Source organism: Panulirus ornatus, chromosome 72 (genome assembly GCF_036320965.1).
Source record: "Panulirus ornatus isolate Po-2019 chromosome 72, ASM3632096v1, whole genome shotgun sequence".
Classification (NCBI taxonomy): Eukaryota; Metazoa; Arthropoda; class Malacostraca; order Decapoda; family Palinuridae; genus Panulirus; species Panulirus ornatus.
In genome coordinates, this window is record NC_092295.1 from 8,663,218 (window position 1) to 8,685,696 (window position 22,479).

Genomic DNA, 22,479 nt, shown 5'->3' on the forward strand with positions numbered 1-22,479 from the left:
CCCATGAGTGTAAACTTTCTTCCAGTACACTACAAATAGGTAATTACCTCTTCTAATCCATTTTCATTTTTACCCATCTCAGTTTGCTCAAAATTTGCTTGTTGACTTTAGTTTTGCTTTACTTAAACATAATCTTTAAAAATAATCTTTGAGCATCTCACACATTCCCATCGTTTGGTAGAGGTGCTACTCCTGCCCCCATATTATCACATGACTTTACCCCAAATGCATTCCCAGATCATTTTTTTCCCTTTCCCTTTTACCTCTTCACACAGCCAGAACATCCAGGTTCCTGTCTTTAAACAGATTTCCTATCTCTTTTCTTCTCATTCTGGTTACAGACATCCCAGCCTGAGCCTTCTTGAAGGATGAGGTGGTACATTTCCTTACCATGTAGTAGACTTGACATCATACATTACCAGTAAAACAGAATCCTACTTCTAATAATGATTTTACCACATCATACATGTGTATGACATCTCAGGTGCTGAAATCTACACAGTGGTGTTACTGTACTCTGCCTTTCATGTTACATCTTGAGTGAAAACTCACCTTTGGCAAGACTGTATCACTGAGAAAAGAGTCCCATCCAAGAACTTCTCCCTCCAAAGGAGTCTGCATTTTCCCTGCTACTAAAAGTAGCATATCCTTTGGCAGTAGGAACCTTTAGAAAAGGCCTGTGTAGCATCAGAACCCTGTCATAGAAATTAATCCTGGCATGATTATAAACAAAAGATGAATATTGCATCATTATATTGGCAGAAACATGGTTTTCTTATGATTTTTCAGTGGATCTTTTAGTATCCCCTCTGTTATATGTATCACTATCTGCTAAATGGGTGTTAAATTCAAACATTTTATTCATGCTCCATGGAACAGCTGGACTTTGTAACATTCAGGTTCAGAATTTGCCAATACATTTTCCTCTAACTTATGCAGTATTCTTTGACCATCTGACCACTTGCTGAGTTTTTATATAAGGAACTTAAAGTAGGCAATACATGGAATGGGCAAATTCCAACCCAAGGTGATAGGGGCATCTTACCTGTCAGGATAACACAATGTTGTAACGGTTGCCTCTTTTCTGCAGCTTTTTCCTTCCAAGTCACCCTCTTTTCTGCTGCTTTTTCCTTCCATGTCACAATGTCATAAATTTCAGTTATTTACTTATTTGTTTTCAGATCAAGGATCCAAGGAAGATTAAGAAAATGAAGAGGAAGCAGTTAAGATACATCGAAAAAAGAGACACCACTGAATTGCAAAAATTGCAAAGCTAGAATGGGTAAGGAATTTTACCTCCTAGTTCATGTTTTCTTGACCAGCTGAGAACGAAAAGTTTATAAACTGGTAATAAATTGTACATGGTAAATTTGTTTTTGTTCTTCTTGGAAAAATAATCTTGATTGTGATCTTTCTTTCTGGAAAGAGGTAAGTAAAAGTAAGGAATAAAAGTAAGAAAGGATAAAGTATGCAGGAGATGGAGAAAATAATTTAACCCTTATGCATCTGGATAGATTTGGAAATTCCATTACCATTTATGGAAAAAAATTGACTTTGAATTAAAAGATCGGCATGCAAAAGCATTTTATTGGCACGGTGGAGTGCTGACCTGCTAGCTCAAGCAACATCAGTCCCTAAGGGTCACTTCAGTTGTATACTACATGATGTGGCTTATTTCAGTCACCTGGTATACCTCATCTGGCTCATCAACCCTTGGTTGACTGTTACAGCGTGGCTTGAAGGGACATGCTTCGCTGTTAAATGCCCACACCCAGTCTGTCACAACACCTTGGACACCCAGAGCTCACTTTCCCTTAACATCTTTCTCAGCTGTTTTTGTCTGGTAACCAGTCAACAACATTGCTTCAGTTCATCCCAAAATGTAAATAAGCTACACTGAGACATCTTTGCATGTCAGCATGATCCAGACACCATCTTCACTGACAGCCCATTGTATCTGCTTGGGAGAGGTCAGTTTAGACAGGCATCTGTCTACTACACTTGACTCTTACCAAACCACCTGCTTGCGAGTAAAGCTTCAATGAGGGTGAAACTTGCATGCCATATGTCATACATTAGCCCAGACATCCTTACTTGTGGCCTGCTCACCCCTTGATGGTTATTTGAGCATCACTCAAATGTCATTTACCCTGACATCACTGGACCTCTGACCCATCAACCCTGATTTCGCCTTGGCCCAAAAGGCCATGTTGTTGACTCTTTCCCTCAACTGCTCTTTTTCTTGGGGCAGCACATTTATGTGATGATTGTGTATTTCACCTACAGCCAATTTTGTGAATTTATAATGTTTATATTTCATATGATAGAGTTGATAGAGATGCTCTGTGGAAGGTATTAAGAATATATGGTGTGGGAGGAAAGTTGTTAGAAGCAGTGAAAAGTTTTTATCGAGGATGTAAGGCATGTGTACGTGTAGGAAGAGAGGAAAGTGATTGGTTCTCAGTGAATGTAGGTTTGCGGCAGGGGTGTGTGATGTCTCCATGGTTGTTTAATTTGTTTATGGATGGGGTTGTTAGGGAGGTAAATGCAAGAGTTCTGGAAAGAGGGGCAAGTATGAAGTCTGTTGGGGATGAGAGAGCTTGGGAAGTGAGTCAGTTGTTGTTCGCTGATGATACAGCGCTGGTGGCTGATTCATGTGAGAAACTGCAGAAGCTGGTGACTGAGTTTGGAAAAGTGTGTGGAAGAAGAAAGTTAAGAGTAAATGTGAATAAGAGCAAGGTTATTAGGTACAGTAGGGTTGAGGGTCAAGTCAATTGGGAGGTGAGTTTGAATGGAGAAAAACTGGAGGAAGTAAAGTGTTTTAGATATCTGGGAGTGGATCTGGCAGCGGATGGAACCATGGAAGCGGAAGTGGATCATAGGGTGGGGGAGGGGGCGAAAATCCTGGGGGCCTTGAAGAATGTGTGGAAGTCGAGAACATTATCTCGGAAAGCAAAAATGGGTATGTTTGAAGGAATAGTGGTTCCAACAATGTTGTATGGTTGCGAGGCGTGGGCTATGGATAGAGTTGTGCGCAGGAGGATGGATGTGCTGGAAATGAGATGTTTGAGGACAATGTGTGGTGTGAGGTGGTTTGATCGAGTGAGTAACGTAAGGGTAAGAGAGATGTGTGGAAATAAAAAGAGCGTGGTTGAGAGAGCAGAAGAGGGTGTTTTGAAGTGGTTTGGGCACATGGAGAGAATGAGTGAGGAAAGATTGACCAAGAGGATATATGTGTCAGAGGTGGAGGGAACAAGGAGAAGAGGGAGACCAAATTGGAGGTGGAAAGATGGAGTGAAAAAGATTTTGTGTGATCGGGGCCTGAACATGCAGGAGGGTGAAAGGAGGGCAAGGAATAGAGTGAATTGGAGCGATGTGGTATACCGGGGTTGACATGCTGTCAGTGGATTGAAGCAAGGCATGTGAAGCGTCTGGGGTAAACCATGGAAAGCTGTGTAGGTATGTATATTTACGTGTGTGGACGTATGTATATACATGTGTATGGGGTGGGGCATTTCTTTCGTCTGTTTCCTTGCGCTACCTCGCAAACGCGGGAGACAGCGACAAAGTATAATAAGAAAAAAAAATATTTGATTTCATGTGTCCTCACAATTTTATGTATTACTCTTGGTGAAATTTATTTTTATAATTACTCAAGTTTTTATTTGCTTAGTATAGCACCCTCATTGCTCTCCTGCTTTCTTTACCATCAACAATATGACTTTAACCCACAGTGTTCGGTTTGTTTAGTTACTTGGTTTTGTGTTCATTCTCACTCGAGTGAGAGATTTCACAAAAAAAAAGCCCCAAATGGCAAGCATCTAACTTACAAACACATATACTTATGAATGAGCTCCAAAAAACAGTATTAATTCCTAAGCAGACTTGTAGTCATATTTACAAACCACTGAACTGCATCTTTTTTCTGATAGTGTTGTTTGAGTTCAGTCAACTGTATTGAATTGGGAGTACAATATCTTATACATTATTACAATCAGGTTTTTCTTTTTTCTTCTTCATACTATTCGCCATTTCCCGTATTAGTGAGGCAGCATTAAGAACAGAGGACTGAGCCTTTGAGGGAATATCCTCACTTGGCCCCCTTCTCTGTTCCTTCTTTTGGAAAATTAAAAACGAGAGGGAAGGATTTCCAGCCCACTGCTCCCTCCCCTTTTAGTCCTCGATTTATTCTAATTCTATGTATTTCTCTATATTTTTCTACTATGAACTGATTGACTTATGAACAGGGTCCAGGTACCTCACCTGTTCGTAACTCAGGGACCCTCCTTTTTTTCTTGTCCTTGTTTCCTATTCCCTAATTTTGCTTTTTTTTTTTTTTTTTTTATGTTGGAGGCTCCAGGCACACACAAAAGTCCACATCAAGGCCAGGATTATGAAAGTGAAAATGAAGAGATGAGGGAAAATATTTAGGAGTTTTAAACATGGTGAAAAACCTGTCTTTTGAAATGTGCCACATCAGTCATTGGGAATGATGGAGGGTAGAGAGTTCCAAAGCTTAGAGTTGTATGGGAAGAAACAGTTATCAAAACGGCCCACCCTTGTGTTGCCAATGGCCACACAGTAATCATGTGATGCAGCAGCTGGCTAGGTATCATGTGGTCTAGCTAGAGGTGGGAGCACACAAGCAGCCAGCTCTCAGGAGCAAAAAACAAAGTTATGCCAGTAGAAGAGGGAAAGTGAACCAGTATTGTGGTGCAGGGCAAGAGTGTCAAGTTCTGAAGTTAGCCTGGGAGCGTTTATAAGTCAAACCACTTTTGACTCAACTCTGTCAAGTAAGGAAGCTGACTTAGAACCACCCAAGATATGAGAGCAGTACTCCGCAGAAGGATGAATCAATCCTTTGTATAAACGGAGCAACGGTTCAGGAGAAAAGAAGTTTTGACATCTAAACAGGACTCCTACTTTCTTAAGAGGTACTTGTCTTTTTCCAAACTGTGGGTTTTCCAAAAAAAAAGTTATAGTAAAACCAAGTTTGTTCTTAGAGTCTGGAAGTGGAATTGTATAACTGTCAGAGGAAAGACAAGAGTTGTGAGGAGTTTTCTTTAAAGAAGTGGGCAAAAACATCATCTTGGAGGCATTAAACTTAACTAGATTTCATGTATCCCGATGAGATAACCTGTCCAAGTCAGAGTTTAATGAGGAAGTTGTGTCAAGACAAGGCGCAAATCAAGTGAGAAAAGAAGGAGCAGAAATGAAGGATGTGTAAGGGTGCATTTGGAAGAGGAAATCGTTGATAGAAAAAGAGAGAAAGTGTAGGGGATTGAACAGGACCTCGAGGGACACCATTGTTGATGGAGAAAGGGGGAATAGGCTGATCCATCAACCACCACCGAGATAGTTCAGCAGGAGAGGAATCTAGATTTTGAAGGAGCAAAGTGAGGGAGGAAAGCCAAAAGAGGGGAGCTTAGATTACATTTTTGCATCTTAATATTGCCTTGTCCTATTAATTTTTTGTTGTTTTACATTGGATGAAGAAGAGTAGGTGCTTATTAAACATATTTATGAGAGTATGGTCAGGTAAACCAATTAGGGGCGAGATTGTGTAACTATAGTGTGAAAGATTGGAGTTGAAAGAACAGAACCATAGTATTAGGACAGTGGCAGGAATATGAGTAGGGTGGGTGATAATATGCTGTAGATAATTTTCAGATTATTTGTATGGGTTTTCAGAAAAGAAGAGTGAATGTTGGGGTGAAGAGGGTGGTGAGAGTAAGTGAGCTTGGGAAGGAGACTTGTGTGAGGAAGTACCAGGAGAGACTGAGTACAGAATGGAAAAAAGGTGAGAACAATGGAAGTAAGGGGAGTGGGGGAGGAATGGGATGTATTTAGGGAATCAGTGATGGATTGTGCAAAAGATGCTTGTGGCATGAGAAGAGTGGGAAGTGGGTTGATTAGAAAGGGTAGTGAGTGGTGGGATGGAGAAGTAAGAGTATTAGTGAAAGAGAAGAGAGAGGCTTTTGGACGATTTTTGCAGGGAAAAAATGCAATTGAGTGGGAGATGTATAAAAGAAAGAGACAGGAGGTCAAGAGAAAGGTGCAAGAGGTGAAAAAAAGGGCAAATGAGAGTTGGGGTGAGAGAGTATCATTAAATTTTAGGGAGAATAAAAAGATGTTTTGGAAGGAGGTAAATAAAGTGCGTAAGACAAGGGAGCAAATGGGAACTTCAGTGAAGGGCGCAAATGGGGAGGTGATAACAAGTAGTGGTGATGTGAGAAGGAGATGGAGTGAGTATTTTGAAGGTTTGTTGAATGTGTTTGATGATAGAGTGGCAGATATAGGGTGTTTTGGTCGAGGTGGTGTGCAAAGTGAGAGGGTTAGGGAAAATGATTTGGTAAACAGAGAAGAGGTAGTAAAAGCTTTGCGGAAGATGAAAGCCGGCAAGGCAGCAGGTTTGGATGGTATTGCAGTGGAATTTATTAAAAAAGGGGGTGACTGTATTGTTGACTGGTTGGTAAGGTTATTTAATGTATGTATGACTCATGGTGAGGTGCCTGAGGATTGGCGGAATGCGTGCATAGTGCCATTGTACAAAGGCAAAGGGGATAAGAGTGAGTGCTCAAATTACAGAGGTATAAGTTTGTTGAGTATTCCTGGTAAATTATATGGGAGGGTATTGATTGAGAGGGTGAAGGCATGTACAGAGCATCAGATTGGGGAAGAGCAGTGTGGTTTCAGAAGTGGTAGAGGATGTGTGGATCAGGTGTTTGCTTTGAAGAATGTATGTGAGAAATACTTAGAAAAGCAAATGGATTTGTATGTAGCATTTATGGATCTGGAGAAGGCATATGATAGAGTTGATAGAGATGCTCTGTGGAAGGTATTAAGAATATATGGTGTGGGAGGCAAGTTGTTAGAAGCAGTGAAAAGTTTTTATCGAGGATGTAAGGCATGTGTACGTGTAGGAAGAGAGGAAAGTGATTGGTTCTCAGTGAATGTAGGTTTGGGGCAGGGGTGTGTGATGTCTCCATGGTTGTTTAATTTGTTTATGGATGGGGTTGTTAGGGAGGTGAATGCAAGAGTTTTGGAAAGAGGGGCAAGTATATAGTCTGTTGGGGATGAGAGAGCTTGGGAAGTGAGTCAGTTGTTGTTTGCTGATGATACAGCGCTGGTGGCTGATTCATGTGAGAAACTGCAGAAGCTGGTGACTGAGTTTGGTAAAGTGTGTGAAAGAAGAAAGTTAAGAGTAAATGTGAATAAGAGCAAGGTTAGTAGGTACAGTAGGGTTGAGGGTCAAGTCAATTGGGAGGTGAGTTTGAATGGAGAAAAACTGGAGGAAGTGAAGTGTTTTAGATATCTGGGAGTGGATCTGGCAGCGGATGGAACCATGGAAGCGGAAGTGGAACACAGGGTGGGGGAGGGGGCGAAAATTCTGGGAGCCTTGAAGAATGTGTGGAAGTCGAGAACATTATCTCGGAAAGCAAAAATGGGTATGTTTGAAGCAATAGTGGTTCCAACAATGTTGTATGGTTGCGAGGCGTGGGCTATGGATAGAGTTGTGCGCAGGAGGATGGATGTGCTGGAAATGAGATGTTTGAGGACAATGTGTGGTGTGTGGTGGTTTGATCGAGTAAGTAACGTAAGGGTAAGAGAGATGTGTGGAAATAAAAAGAGCATGGTTGAGAGAGCAGAAGAGGGTGTTTTGAAATGGTTTGGGCACATGGAGAGAATGAGTGAGGAAAGATTGACCAAGAGGATATATGTGTCGGAGGTGGAGGGAACGAGGAGAAGAGGGAGACCAAATTGGAGGTGGAAAGATGGAGTGAAAAAGATTTTGTGTGATCGGGGCCTGAACATGCAGGAGGGTGAAAGGAGGGCAAGGAATAGAGTGAATTGGTGCGATGTGGTATACCGGGGTTGACGTGCTGTCAGTGGATTGAATCAAGGCATGTGAAGCGTCTGGGGTAAACCATGGAAAGCTGTGTAGGTATGTATATTTGCGTGTGTGGACGTATGTATATACATGTGTATGGGGGTGGGTTGGGCCATTTCTTTCGTCTGTTTCCTTGCGCTACCTCGCGAACGTGGGAAACAGTGACAAAGCAAAAAAAAAAAAAAAAAAAAATTCAGAATGGAGAATGTGGGGCTTCAGTCTCCCCTCCATCTTTATGGGAAGAGTTCATCCATTCCCTATAGTGTATGGTGAAATCACCTTAAATAGAGGATCTCAGTTGCAGGTGAGAGGTTGTCTCAGCCTAATGGCTCGAATTTAGGTAGTTGAATAAAGTTACAAAAGTTTTAGAATTAGGAGAGCTGTAGGCAATAGAAAGAAAAATAGTGTAATCGGGAAGACAGACTTTGAATCAGGTGACATCAAAGTTTAAGGACTTGGATTTCTCAAGATGTGCAACAGGTATGCTCAAATTGGAGATGAGGAAGGGGCAAGTAAGAATAACATTAGACAGCTGGGTCTCAGAGAGAGGTAAGATATTAGGAGAGGTACTAGTCAGATGGCGTTCACCGGAAAGGCCATGAACATTGGGAAGAATATGGAAAAAGAAACAGGTCTGTTATAGAGACATGTTGTGTGAGGGGTTGGTCCTGCTACTGCCTCTAATTGGCAGTAGAGTCAGGTGGAAATCAGAATTTTAGGGGACTAGAGGCCATAAGTTTGTTGGACTGTACCATGATTACATTTAAAAGCTTACGGAGAAAAGAGAAGAAAACAAAAATGAAAGAAAAAAGCATAAACTGAGTGCTTGTCAAGTTGCATGCCTCTGAACCAAGTAGAAGTCTTTTCTTTCTGCCTCACAAGCACAAGGACTGTTGGCATTCTGTCAACAAACATACAATCTCCCCTTGTCTTGCATAGCATCTGACAACACTTAAATCACACAACTCATTCTTCTCTAGATCTTCCTGCAGTGAGTGCTATGTGTTAGCCCTGCCTTTTGTCAAAATGGGAGGAGCAATAGATAGTAGTAGTAGGTAGATATAATAGACAGGAGTGTTGGGTAGAAGTAGAAGATGATGAAGGCGAGGTGATGGATGGGGTGCCAACTACGAGGCGTGTCCCACCCACAAGGTTAAGCAACACGCGGGGTGGCATATTGGAAGAAGCGCCGCGTACAGGGATGTAAGCGGGTGCAGATTCCAGTGGTGAGATGACCATTCCTGCCACGGTTTTATCTGTCCCAGCCATCCCGCGGGTCCCCCAATCCCAAACAATTGCTTCCTTTGTGGCGGAGACTGTCACGTATCTCGACACTGTAGGACCTGGCCCCACAAGTCCATCGCGAGGCGAGGACATTCTAAATGCAGCCCTCGACCATTTGCGTCAAGGTGACAGCCTTGCCGCAATCAGGGGAGCCTCAGAGCATGCCACATATGTGACAAGCTCCTGTTGCTCACCTGAAGACCGTCAAAATCGTGGTGGAGGTGGTTTGAGGCAGCCAGTGAATTCTGGCCGCGTACGCCAAGCGGAGGAGGTTCCTTTGCGTGGAAACCGGCTTAGAAGGGAACAATACCGGAAGGTACAGAGACTCTATCGAGAGAATAGGTCTTAGGCCACTGGACTGGTCCTTAAAGGTGACTGGGAGGTACCGCCAACCTTGGTTGGGCCGGAACGCCTCAATCCCTTTTGGGGGGCTCTCTTCTCTCGGCCGTCTGAGCCGGACACACGTGCCATTACCGATTGCGACCAAGAATGTGGACAACTAGCAGGAGTTGCCACTGTAGGAGAGGTAGCACACCACCTCAAAGCCACTTGAACATCTGCCCCTGGTCCTGATGGGATATCGACGAGACTGCTGAAGTCCATTCCTCTGAGGATCCTGGCCAAAATGTTCAACCTGTGGTTGGCTACGTCTACTCTGCCAGAGCCACTGAAGGCTAACCGTACGGTGCTGATATCCAAGGTACCCAATCCAACAGAACCCAAAGACTATAGGCCAATCACCATCTCTAGTGCCATAGTCCATCTGCTCCATAAGATCTTGAGCAGCCACATCTCGAGCCTTGTCCAGATTGGTGAAGCTCAAAAGGCATTCGTCCCAATAGACGGATGCCTTGAGAACCTCACGATCTTGGATGCGATCGTCAGTTGTGCGCGGGCACACGCCCACGGTGTGCACCTGGCATTCCTCGACATGGCCAAAGCATTCGATAGTGCTAATCATAGCACTATCGAGCGGGCCATGTCGTGGAAGGGCATTCCAGCCCCCATCAGGACATATGTCATGTCGATGTATGACCGAGCCTTCACTCATATCGAAGGCAGCGGCAAGATGTCGGAGAAGGTGTATATGACTCGTGGGGTCAAACAGGGTGACCCCTTATTGCCAGTTCTCTTCAACCTTGTGATTGACGAGGGAATCGCAAGGGTGAAGAGACTGATGCAGGGGTTAGATTGGGTGACCAAAGGGTGGCAGCATTGGCATTTGCCGATGATTTGGTTCTGGTGGCGCAGTCGCCTAGTGGCCTCTAGCAGGCAATGAATGTGATGGCTGAGACCCTCGTGGGGGGTGGGCTTCACATAAATCCGGGAAAGTGTCATACCCTCAGCATGGAGGTTGACGGCAAACGCAAGACTTGGTACATCAATAAAAATAGGACGTTCCAAGTCTTGGGCAGTGCTGTCGGCTCCATGAATTCTGAGGACGAGTACAAGTACCTTGGCATTCTTGTCGGAGCTGGGGGCGGCGAAAGTCCTACGGTGCCCTGCTAGAAGATGGGCTCCTTAATATCACCAGAGCCCCTCTAAAACCTCAACAACGGATTGCGAGGCTCGTGGGACATCTGGTGCCCAAGCTCATGCATCGACTGGTGCTGGGTGAGGTGTATAAGATGCAGCTAGTGGGCATGGACAGGCAAGTGCAGGTGGTAGTTCGGCCCTGGCTACGCCTAGCCCATGACGTGCCCTGCGCATACTTCCACTCAGCAGCTGGAGATGGTGGGCTGGGTATACCAGACTTTGTCTCGACCATCCAATTAAATAAACAGACGCGGTTCGAGAAATTACTCACCTCGACCAACCCGGTGATTCATGCAGCTGTCTGGGAGCCTGCAGTGTTGAGCAAGCTGCAACGCTGGGCCGGACCCGCATGCATTGCTGGTCTACAGGTGGGTAATAAGCCCGAACGCCTGCATGCATGGAGGGCCAATCTGGTCAGTACCGTTGATGGAGCGGGTCTCGCTCCATCTGCTGCCGTGCCTCAGGTTAGCAGATGGGTTAATAGCGGGAACCGATTCCTGTCTGGTTCTGACTATGTGAAGGCCGTCCAAGTCAGGATTCGCATGCTACCTACCCCAGCCAGGGCGTCCAGAGGCCGGCCCAAGATCAACGGCCTCTGTGACACCTGTCACTAACCTGGGACACTTGGGCACATCGCACAGATGTGCCCTCATACCCATGGGGGGGCAGGTAAAACGGCACGATAACATCAGTGCCTATTTGGCCGGAAGATTGACACAGAGGGGTTATGAGGTGTTCTGCGAGCTGCGCATTCCAGTTGTGGGGTCCTTTAGGAAGCCGGACATCATGGCTTCCAAAGGTACAGAGGCCTGGGTAATAGATACACTGGTCTCTGGAATCCACTTCGCGCTTTCGGCTGCACATCAACATAAGTGCAGCTACTACGGCACCCCGAAGTCCTACAGGGCGTACGGGATCTTACCGGAAAGGGCACCATGCACATAACATCTGCCACAGTAAATTGGCATGGTGCATGGTGCCAGGAAAGTGCGAGATGGGCTCCTTAATATCACCAGGGCCCCTCTAAAACCTCAACAACGGCTGACATACCAGGACCTTGAGGTGTGCAGTGTCAAAGCCCTAACCTGGACCCATTCCCTTTACAGGATGTGGTCCAATAGCACAGGTTAGCAATCGGGCCTGCCTTGTCCATCTGGTGTCGGCCACCGGGCAGGTTAAAGGTCATCTCCCCTTTGTTGGCTTGGGGTGTGCGGGATTAGGCTGTTCTCCCGTGGCTCCCGGGCAGATACCAGTTCCTGAGGTCGGGTTGTCGGGCGGGCAGGTGAAGCCTTGGCGGGGTTGCCCATTGCTCCCGTCTGACAGGCCGCACTGGAAGGTTGAGCGGTGCTGGGAGGTCGCTGTGTTTTATGTCGGTTAGGTATATTCGAACCATCGTCTTACTGCCACCTCTCAACTTTCTCCTACCTATGCAGTCAGCAGTCTGATCTGAAAATCTTCCTTTTATTGTGTCCATACAGTCTTCCTTCAATTAAACACTTCTTTCACTATCTACATGTAGATTGGTCGCTTACCGACAACCACCCCTGTTGTGTATTCAAAAAAAAAAAGAAAGCACAGTTAGTTAAGTAGTTGGTTCTTCCTGCATGTCCCAATCACTAATTGGGAATCTATGAAGACAATTTAGGAACATTTGAGTGTGAGTATGAGGTAGAAGTAGTAGGTTGGGACATTAGGGAGGAACCATTGAAAACACTGTATTAAAGATGCCCTCTGCTTGTGGCCTGTTAAGGGTGAGGCACTAAAAGGCTACAAAGCAGCACTGGAGTTCAGCCAACCTCTTGAGGAAGTGTCGAAGGGAACAGGCATCTGAGATATACATAGATATAATTAAGCGTGAAAGGAGATGGTAAGACTAGCCTTGTAGTCTAGTTCAGACATGAAATTATATATTTATTTTATTATCATACTTGATCACTGTATCCCGTGTCAGCGAGGCAGCACCAGGAAATGTGAAGAATGGACCATCCAAACATATAGACACACACACATTTACTTATTTATTATGTATTATACTTTGTCACTGTCTCCCACGTTAGCGAGGTAGCTCAAGGAAACAGAGGAAAGAATGGCCCAACCCACCCACATACACATGTATATATGTACATGTCCACACCTGCACATATACATATGTATACATTTCAACATATACATATATATACATACACAGACATATACATAAATACACATGTACATAATTCATGCTTGCTGCCTTTATTCATTCCTGTCGCCAACCTGCCACACTTGAAAATGACACCCCCTCCCCCACACGCGTGCGAGGTAGCGCTAGGAAAAGACATCAAAGGCCACATTCGTTCACATTCAGTATCTAGCTGTTATGTATAATACACTTAAACTACAGCTCCCTTTCCACGTCCAGACCCCACAAAACTTTCCATGGTTTACCCCAGATGCTTCACATGCCCTGGTTCAATCCATTGACAGCACGTTGACCCCGTTATACCACATCGTTCCAATTCACTCTATTCCTTGCACACCTTTCACCCTCCTGCATGTTCAGGCCCCGTTTGCTCTAAATCTTTTTCACTCCATCCTTCCACCCCAATTTGGTCTCCCACTTCTCCTTGTTCCCTCCACCTCTGACACATATATCTGTCAATCTTTACTCTCATTCTCTCCATGTTACCAAACCATTTCAATACACCCTCTTCTGCTCTCTCAACCACACACTTTTTATTACCACACATCTCTCTTACCCTTTCATTACTTAATCAAACAACCTCACACCACATATTGTCCTCAACCATCTCATTTCCAGCACATCCACCCTCCTGTGCACAACCCTACCTATAGCCCATGCCTCACAACCATAAAACATTGTTGGAACCACTATTTCTTCAAACATACCCATTTTTGCTCTAACGTTCTTGTCTTCCACACATTCTTCAACGCTCCCAGAACCTTCGCCTCCTCCCCCACCCTGTGACTCACTTCCTCTTCCATGGTTCTGTATGCTGCTAAGTCCACCACCAGATATCTAAAACACTTCACTTCCTCCAGTTTTTCTCCATTCAAACTTACCTCCTAATTTACTTGTCCCTCAACCCTACTGAACCTAATAACCTTGCTCTTATACACATTTTCTCTCAGCTTTCTTCTTTCACACACTTTACCAAACTCAGTCACCCACTTCTGCAGTTTATCACTCCAATCAACCACCAGCGCTGTATCATCAGTGAACAACAACTGACTCACTTCCCAAGCCCTTTCATTCCCATCAGACTGCATACTTGCCCCTCTCTCCAAACTTCTTGCATTCATCTCCCTAAAAACCGCATCCATAAACAAATTAAACAACCATGGAGACATCATGCAACTCTGCTGCAAACTGACATTCACTGGGAACCAATCACTTTAAAAACTTAAAAACTTTTCACTGCTTCTAGCAACTTCCCTCCCACACCATATACTCTTAATACCTTCCAAAGAGCAGATCCATAAATGCTACATAGAAATCATTCTGTTTTTCTTAGTATTTCTCACATACATTGTTCAAAGCAAACACCTGATCCACTCATTCTCTGTCACCTCTGAAAACCACACTGCTCTTCCCTGCGATGCTCTGTACATGCTTTCACCCTCTCAATCAATACCCTCCCATATAATTTCCCAGAAATACTCAACAAACTTATGCCTTTGTAATTTGAACACACCTTTATCCCCTTTGCCTTTGTGCAATGGCACTATGCATGCATTCTGCCAATCCTCAGGAACTTCACTATGAACCAAACATATATTGAATACCCTCACCAACCAGTCACCCTCTTTTTTTTGATAAATTCCACAGCAATATCATCCAAACCCACTGTTTTGCCGGCTTTCATTTTCCGCAAAGCTTTCACTCCCAATTCTCTGTCTACCAAATCATTCTCCCTGATCCTCTCACTTCGCACACCACCTCGACCAAAACACTATATCTGCCACTCTTATCATCAAACACATTCAACAACCCTTCAGAATACTCTCTCCATTTCCCTTCACTTAACTATTACTTGTTATAACCTCCCCATTTGCCCCTTTCACCGGTGTTCCTGTTTACCTCCTTCCAAAACATATTTTTATTCTCCCTAAAATTTAATGATACTCTCTCACCCCCAGCTCTCAATATGCCCTCTTTTTTCACCTCTTGCACCTTTCTCTTGACCTCTTGCCTCTTTTATACATCTCCCAGTCATTTGCACTATTTCCCTGCAAAAATCTTCCAAATGCCTCTTTCTTCTCTTTCACTAACAATCTTACTTCTTCATCCCACCACTCATTACCCTATCTCATGCCACAGGCATCTTTTGGGCAAGCCATCACTACTTCCCTAAATGCATCCCGTTCCTCCCCCACTTTCTGTACGTCATTTGCTCTCTCCCTTTTCCATTCTGCACTCAATCTCTCCTGATATTTCCTCACACAATCTCCTTCCCAAGGTCACTTACTCTCACCACTCTCTTTACCCCAACATTCTCTCTTCTTTTCTGAAAACCTCTACATATCTTCACCTTCACCTCCACAAGATAATGATCAGACATCCCTCCAGTTGCCCCTCTCAGCACATTAACATCCAAAATTCTCTCTTTCACTCACCTATCAATGAACACATGATCAAATAATGCTCTCTGGCCATCTCTCCTACTAACATATGTATACTTATGTATATCTCTCTTTTTAAACCAGGTATTCCTAATCACCAGTCCTTTTTCAGCACAGATCTACAAGCTCTTCACCATTTCCATTTACAACAGTGAACACCCCATGTTCACCAATTATACCCTCAACTGCCACATTACTCACCTTTGCATTCAAATCACCCATCCTATAACCAGGTCTCTTGCATCAAAGTTGCAAACACACTCACTCATCTCTCAAACACTTGCCTCTCATGATCTTTCTTCTCATGACTAGGTGCATAGGCACCAATAATCAACCATCTCTCTCCATCCACTTTCAGTTTTACCCATATCAATCTAGAGTTTACTTTCTTACACTCTATCACATACTTCCACAACTCCTGCTTCAGGAGTAGTGCTACTCCTTCCTGTGCTTTTGTCCTCTCACCAACCCCTGACTTTACTCCCTAACACTCTTCCCCTTTACCCTTGAGCTTCGTTTCACTCAGCCAAAACATCCAGGTTCCTTTCCTCAAACATACTATCTATCTCCTTTTTTCTCATCTTGGTTACATCCACACACATTTAGACACCACAATCTGAGCCTTCGAGGAGGTTGAGCACTCCCTGCATGACTCCTTCTTCTGTTTCCCCATTTAGAAAGTTAAAATACAAGGAGGGGAGGGTTTCTAGCCCCCCGCCCCCGTCCCCTTCTACGACACGCGGGGAATGCGTGGGAAGTATTCTTTCTCCCCTATCCCCAGGGACATATTTTTTTATATATATATTATTATACTTAACTGCCGTCTCCCACGTTAGTGGGGTAATGCAAGGAAACAGACAAGAAATGGCCCAACCCACCCACGTGTAAATACATAAACACCCTCACACACACATATACATACAAATACATTTCAGCTATCCCTGGGGATAGGGGAGAAAGAATACTTCCCACGCATTCCTCATGTGTCGTAGAAGGTGACTAAAGGGGACGGGAGCGGAGGGCTGAAAACCCTCCCCTCGTATTTTAACTTTCTAAAAGGGGAAACAGAAGAAGGAGTCACGCGGATAGTGCTCATTGTCCTCGAAGGCTCGGATCGGGGTGTCTAAATGTGTGTGGATGTAACCAAGATGAGAAAAAAGGAGAGATAGGTAGCATGTTTGAGGAAAGGAACCTGGATGTTTTGGCTCTGAGTGAAATGAAATTCAAGGGTAAAGGGGAAGAGTGGTTTGGGAATGTCTTTGGAGTAAAGTCAGGGGTTAGTGAGAGGACAAAAGTAAGGGAAGGAGTAGCACTACTCCTGAAACAGGAGTGGTGGGAGTATGTGATAGAATGTAAGAAAGTAAACTCTAGATTGATATGGGTAAAACTGAAACTGGATGGAGAGAGATGGGTGATTATTGGTGCATATGCACCTGGGCATGAGAAGAAAGATCATGAGGGGCAAGTGTTTTGGGAGCAGCTGAGTGAGTGGATTAATAGTTTTGATGCACGAGACCGGGTTGTAGTGATGGGTGACTTGAATGCAAAGGTGAGTAATGTGGCAGTTGAGGGAATAATTGGTGTACATGGGGTGTTCAGTGTTGTAATGGAAATGGTGAAGAGCTTGTAGATTCATGTGCTAAAAAAGGACTGGTGATTGGGAATACCTGGTTTAAAAAGAGAGATATATACATATGTATACATATGTAAGTAGGAGAGATGTCCAAAGAGTGTTATTGGATTACGTGTTAATTGATAGGAGCGCGAAAGAGAGACTTTTGGATGTAAATGTGCTGAGAGGTGCAATTGGAGGGATGTCTCGTCATTATCTTGTGGAGGCAAAGGTGAAGATTTGTAGAGGTTTAGAGAATGTTGGGGTGAAAAGAGTGGTGAGAGTAAGTGAGCTTGGGAAGGAGACTTGAGTTAGGAAGTACCAAGAGAGACTGAGTACAGAATGGAAAAAGGTGAGAACAAAGGAGGTAAGGGGAGTGGCGGAGGAATGGGATGTATTTAGGAAAACAGTGATGGCTTGCGCAAAAGATGCTTGTGGCATGAGAAGCGTGGGAGGTGGGTAGATTAGAAAGGAAAGTGAGTGGTGGGATGATGAAGTAAGATTATTAGTGAAAGAGAAGAGAGAGGCATTTGGACAATTTTTGCAGATAAATGATGCAAATGAGTGGGAGATGTATAAAAGAAAGAGGCAGGAGGTCAAGAGAAAGGTGCAAGAGGTGAAAAAGAGGGCAAATGAGAGTTGGGGTGAGAGAGTATCATTAAATTCTAGGGAGAACAAAAGGATGTTTTGGAAGGAGATAAATAAAGTGCGTAAGACAAGGGAACAAATGGGAACTTCAGTGAAGGGGGCTAATGGGGAGGTGATAACAAGTAGTGGTGATGTGAGGAGATGGAGTAAGTATTTTGAAGATTTGTTGATTGTGTTTGATGATAAAGTGGCAGATATAGGGTGTTTTGGTCAAGGTGGTGTGCGAAGTGAGAGGGTTAGGGAGAATGATTCGGTAAACAGAGAAGAGGTAGTAAATGCTTTGCGGAAGATGAAAGCTGGCAAGGCAGCGGGTTTGGATGGTATTGCAGTGGAATTTATTGAAAAAGGGGGTGACTGTATTGTTGACTGGTTGGTAAGGTTATTTAATGTATGTATGACTCATGGTGAGGTGCCTGAGGATTGGCGGAATGCTTGCATAGTGCCATTGTACAAAGGCAAAGGGGATAAAAGTGAGTGCTTAAATTACAGAGGTATAAGTTTGTTGAGTATTCCTGGTAAATTATATGGGAGGGTATTGATTGAGAGGGTGAAAGTGTGTACAGAGCATCAAATTGGGGAAGAGCAGTGTGGTTTCAGAAGTGGTAGAGGATGTGTGGATCAGGTGTTTGCTTTGAAGAATGTATGCGAGAAATACTTAGAAAAGCAAATGAATTTGTATGTAGCATTTATGGATTTGGAGAAGACATATGATAGAGTTGATAGAGATGCTCTGTGGAAGGTATTAAGAATATATGGTGTTGGAGGCAAGTTGTTAGAAGCAGTGAAAAGTTTTTATCGAGGATGTAAGGCATGTGTACGTGTAGGAAGAGAGGAAAATGATTGGTTCTCAGTGAATGTAGGTTTGGGGCAAGGGTGTGTGATGTCTCCATGGTTGTTTGATTTGTTTATGGATGGGGTTGTTGGGGAGGTGAATGCAAGAGTTTTGGAAAGAGGGGCAAGTATGCAGTCTGTTGTGGATGAGAGAGCTTGGGAAGCAAGTCAGTTGTTGTTCGCTGATGATACAACGCTGGTGGCTGATTTGTGTGAGACACTGCAGAAGCTGGTGACTGAGTTTGGTAAAGTGAGTGAAAGAAGAAAGCTGAGAGTAAATGTGAATAAGAGCAAGGTTATTAGGTATAGTAGGGTTGAGGGACAAGTCAATTGGGGAGGTAAGTTTGAATGGAAAAAAACTGGAGGAAGTTAAGTGTTTTAGATATCTGGGAGTGGAATTGGCAGCAGATGGAACCATGGAAGCGGAAATGAATCATAGGGTGGGGGAGGAGGCGAAAGTTCTGGGAGCATTGAAGAATGTGTGGAAGTTGAGAACATTATCTCGGAAAGCAAAAATGGGTATATTTGAAGGAATAGTGGTTCCAACAATGTTATATGGTAGCGAGGCGTATTCTGTGGATATAGTTGTGCGGAGGGAGGAGGGTGGATGTGCTGGATATGAGATGTTTGAGGACCATATGTGGTGTGAGGTGGTTTGATCGAGTAAGTAATAATAGGGTAAGAGAGATGTGTGGTAACAAAAAGAGTGTGGTTGAGAGAGGAGAAGAGGGTATTTTGAAATGGTTTGGTCACATGGAGAGAATGAGCGAGGAAAGATTGACCAAGAGGATATATGTGTCAGAGGTGGAGGGAACGAGGAGAAGTGGGAGACCTAATTGGAGGTGGAAAGATGGAGTGAAAAAGATTTTGAGTGATCGGGGCCTGAACATGCAGCAGGGTGAAAGGTGTGCAAGGAATAGAGTGAATTGGAACAATGTGGTATACCGGGGTCGACGTGCTGTCAATGGATTGAACCAGGGCATGTGAAGCATCTGGGGTAAACCATGGAAAGTTATGTGGGACCTGGATGTAGAAAGGGAGCTGTGGTTTCGGTGCATTATTAATTGAGAGCTAGAGACAGTGTGAACGAATGTGGCCTTTGTTGTCTTTTCCTAGCGCTACCTCGCACACATGAGGGGGTTGTTATTTCATGCGTGGTGGGGTGGCGGTGGGAATGAATAAAGGCAGGCAGTATGAATTATGTACATGTGTATATATGTATATGTCTGTGTGTTTATATATATGTATACGGAGAGATGTATAGGTATGTATATTTGCGTGTGTGGACGTGTATGTATATACATGTGTATGTGGGTGGGTTGGGCCATTCTTTCGTCTGTTTCCTTGTGCTACCTCGCTGACACGGGAGACTGACAAAGCAAAATAAATAAATATGCATACATATAAATACACAGACATTTACATATATACACATGTACATATCCATACTTGCTGCCTTCATCCATTCGCATCGCCACCCTGCCACACATGAAATAGCATCCCCCTCCACCGATGCAGCACCAGGAACAGACAATAAAGGCCACATTCCTTCACACTCAGTCCCTAGCTGTGATGTGTGGTGCACCAAAACCACATAAATGCCCATACCAACACATATACATATATGTATAAATTTGTTGAGTATTCCTGGGAAATTATATGGGAGGGTATATAATTTGCCCTGGTTCAATCCATTGACAGCACGTCGACCCCGGTATACCACATCGTTCCAATTCACTCTATTCCTTGCACGCCTTTCACCCTCCTGCATGTTTAGGCCCCGATCACTCAAAATCTTTTTCACTCCATCTTTCCACCTCCAATTTGGTCTCCCACTTCTCCTCGTTCCCTCCACCTCTGACACATATATCCTTGTGAGGAAAGATTGACCAAGAGGATATATGTGTCAGAGGTGAAGGGAATAAGAAGTGGGAGACCAAATTGGAGGTGGAAAGATGGAGTGAAAAAGATTTTGAGTGATCGGGGCCTAAACATGCAGGAGGGTGAAAGGCGTGCAAGGAACAGAGTGAATTGGAACGATGTGGTATACTGGGGTCGACATGCTGTCAATGGATTGAACCAGGGCATGTGAAGCGTCTGGGGTAAACCATGGAAAGTTCTATGGGGCCTGGATGTGGAAAGGGAGCTGTGGTTTTGGTGCAGTATTACATGACAGCGAGAGACTGAGTGTGAATGAACGTAGCCTTTGTTGTCTTTTCCTAGCGCTACCTCACACACATGAGGGGGGAGGGGGTTGTTATTCCATGTGTGGCGAGGTGGCGATGGGAATAAATAAAGGCAGACAGTATGAATTATGTACATGTGTATATATGTATATGTCTGTGTGTGTATATATATATCTGTACATTGAGATGTATAGGTATGTATGTTTGCATGTGTGGACGTGTATGTATATACATGTGTATGTGGGTGGGTTGGGCCATTCTTTCATCTGTTTCCTTGCGCTGCCTCGCTAACACGGGAGACAGCGACAAAGCAAAATAAATGAATAAAAATTGATTGAGAGGGTGAAGGTATGTTCAGAGCATCAGACTGGGGAAGAGCAGTGAGGTTTCAGAAGTGGTAGAGGATGTGTGGATCAGGTGTTTGCTTTGAAGAATGCATGTGAGAAATACTTAGAAAAGCAAATGGATTTGTATGTACCCTATATGGATCTGGAGAAGGCATATGATAGAGTTGATAGAGATGCTCTGTGGAAGGTATTAAGAATATATGGTGTGGGAGGCAAGTTGTTAGAAGCAGTGAAAAGTTTTTATCGAGAATGTAAGGCATGTGTACGTGTAGGAAGAGAGGAAAGTGATTTGTTCTCAGCGAATCAGGGGTGTGTGATGTCTCCATGGTTGTTTGATTTGTTTATGGACGGGGTTGTTAGGGAGGTGAATGGAAAGAGGGGCAAGTATGCAGTCTGTTGTGGATGAGAGAGCTTGGGAAGTGAGTCAGTTGTTGTTCGCTGATGATACAGTGCTGGTGGCTGATTCGTGTGAGAAACTGCAGAAGCTGGTGACTGAGTTTGGTAAAGTGTGTGAAAGAAGAAAGCTGAGAGTAAATGTGAATAAGAGCAAGGTTATTATTAGGCACAATAGGGTTGAGGGACAAGTCAATTAGGAGGTAAGTTTGAATGGAGAAAAACTGGAGTAAGTGAAGTGTTTTAGATATCTGGGAGTGGATTTGGCAGCAAATGGAACCATGGAAGCAGAAGTGAATCATAGGGTGGGGGAGGGGGCGAAAGTTCTGGGAGCGTTGAAGAATTTGTGGAAGTTGAGAACATTATCTCGGAAAGCAAAAATGGGTATGTTTGAAGGAATAGTGGTTCCAACAATGTTATACAGTGCAAGGGGTGGGCAATAGATAGAGTTGTGCGGAGGAGGGTGGATGTGCTGGAAATGAGATGTTTGAGGACAATGTGTGGTGTGAGGTGGTTTGATTGATTAAGTAATGAAAGGGTAAGAGTGTGGTTGAGAGAGCAGAAGAGGGTGTTTTGAAATGGTTTGGTCACATGGAGAGAATGAGTGAGGAAAGATTGACCAAGAGGATATATGTGTCAGAGGTGGAGGGAATGAGGAGAAGGGGGAGACCAAATTGGAGGTGGAAAGATGGAGTGAAAAAGATTTTGAGTGATCGGGGCCTGAACATGCAGGAGGGTGAAAGGCTAGCAAGGAATAGAGTGAATTGGAACGATGTGGTATACCGGGGTCAACGTGCTGTCAATGGATTGAACCAGGACATGTGAAGTGTCTGGGGTAAACAATGGAAAGTTATGTGGGGCCTGGATGTGGAAAGGGAGCTGTGGTTTCGGTGCATTATACATGACAGCTAGAGACTGAGTGTGAATGAATGTGGCCTTTGCTGTCTTTCCCTAGTGTTACCTTGCACACATACTGGGGGGGAGAGGGCTGTTATTTCATGTGTGGTGGGGGTGGCAATGAGAATGAATAAAGGCAGACAGTATGAATTATGTACATGTGTATATATGTATATGTCTGTGTGTGTATATATATATATGTTGAGATGTATAGGTATGTATATTTGCGTGTGT

The 22,479-nt window shown here is 44.0% G+C and overlaps 1 protein-coding gene across 2 annotated transcripts in view; it reads left to right on the top strand.

Moving 5' to 3' along the window:
* Nucleotides 1-22,479, top strand: part of LOC139748125 (uncharacterized) — a 58,944-nt gene that overhangs the window by 8,377 nt on the left and 28,088 nt on the right. Inside the window, exon 3 of one of the 2 annotated variants that reach the window (XM_071660797.1) lies at nucleotides 1,182-1,282. In XM_071660797.1, coding sequence (XP_071516898.1) covers nucleotides 1,182-1,277 — 96 coding nt within the window. In that variant the 3' untranslated portion in view covers nucleotides 1,278-1,282. Of the gene's footprint in view, nucleotides 1-1,181; nucleotides 1,370-22,479 lie in introns of those variants that run through there. The other variant, XM_071660796.1, reaches the window with a different exon arrangement.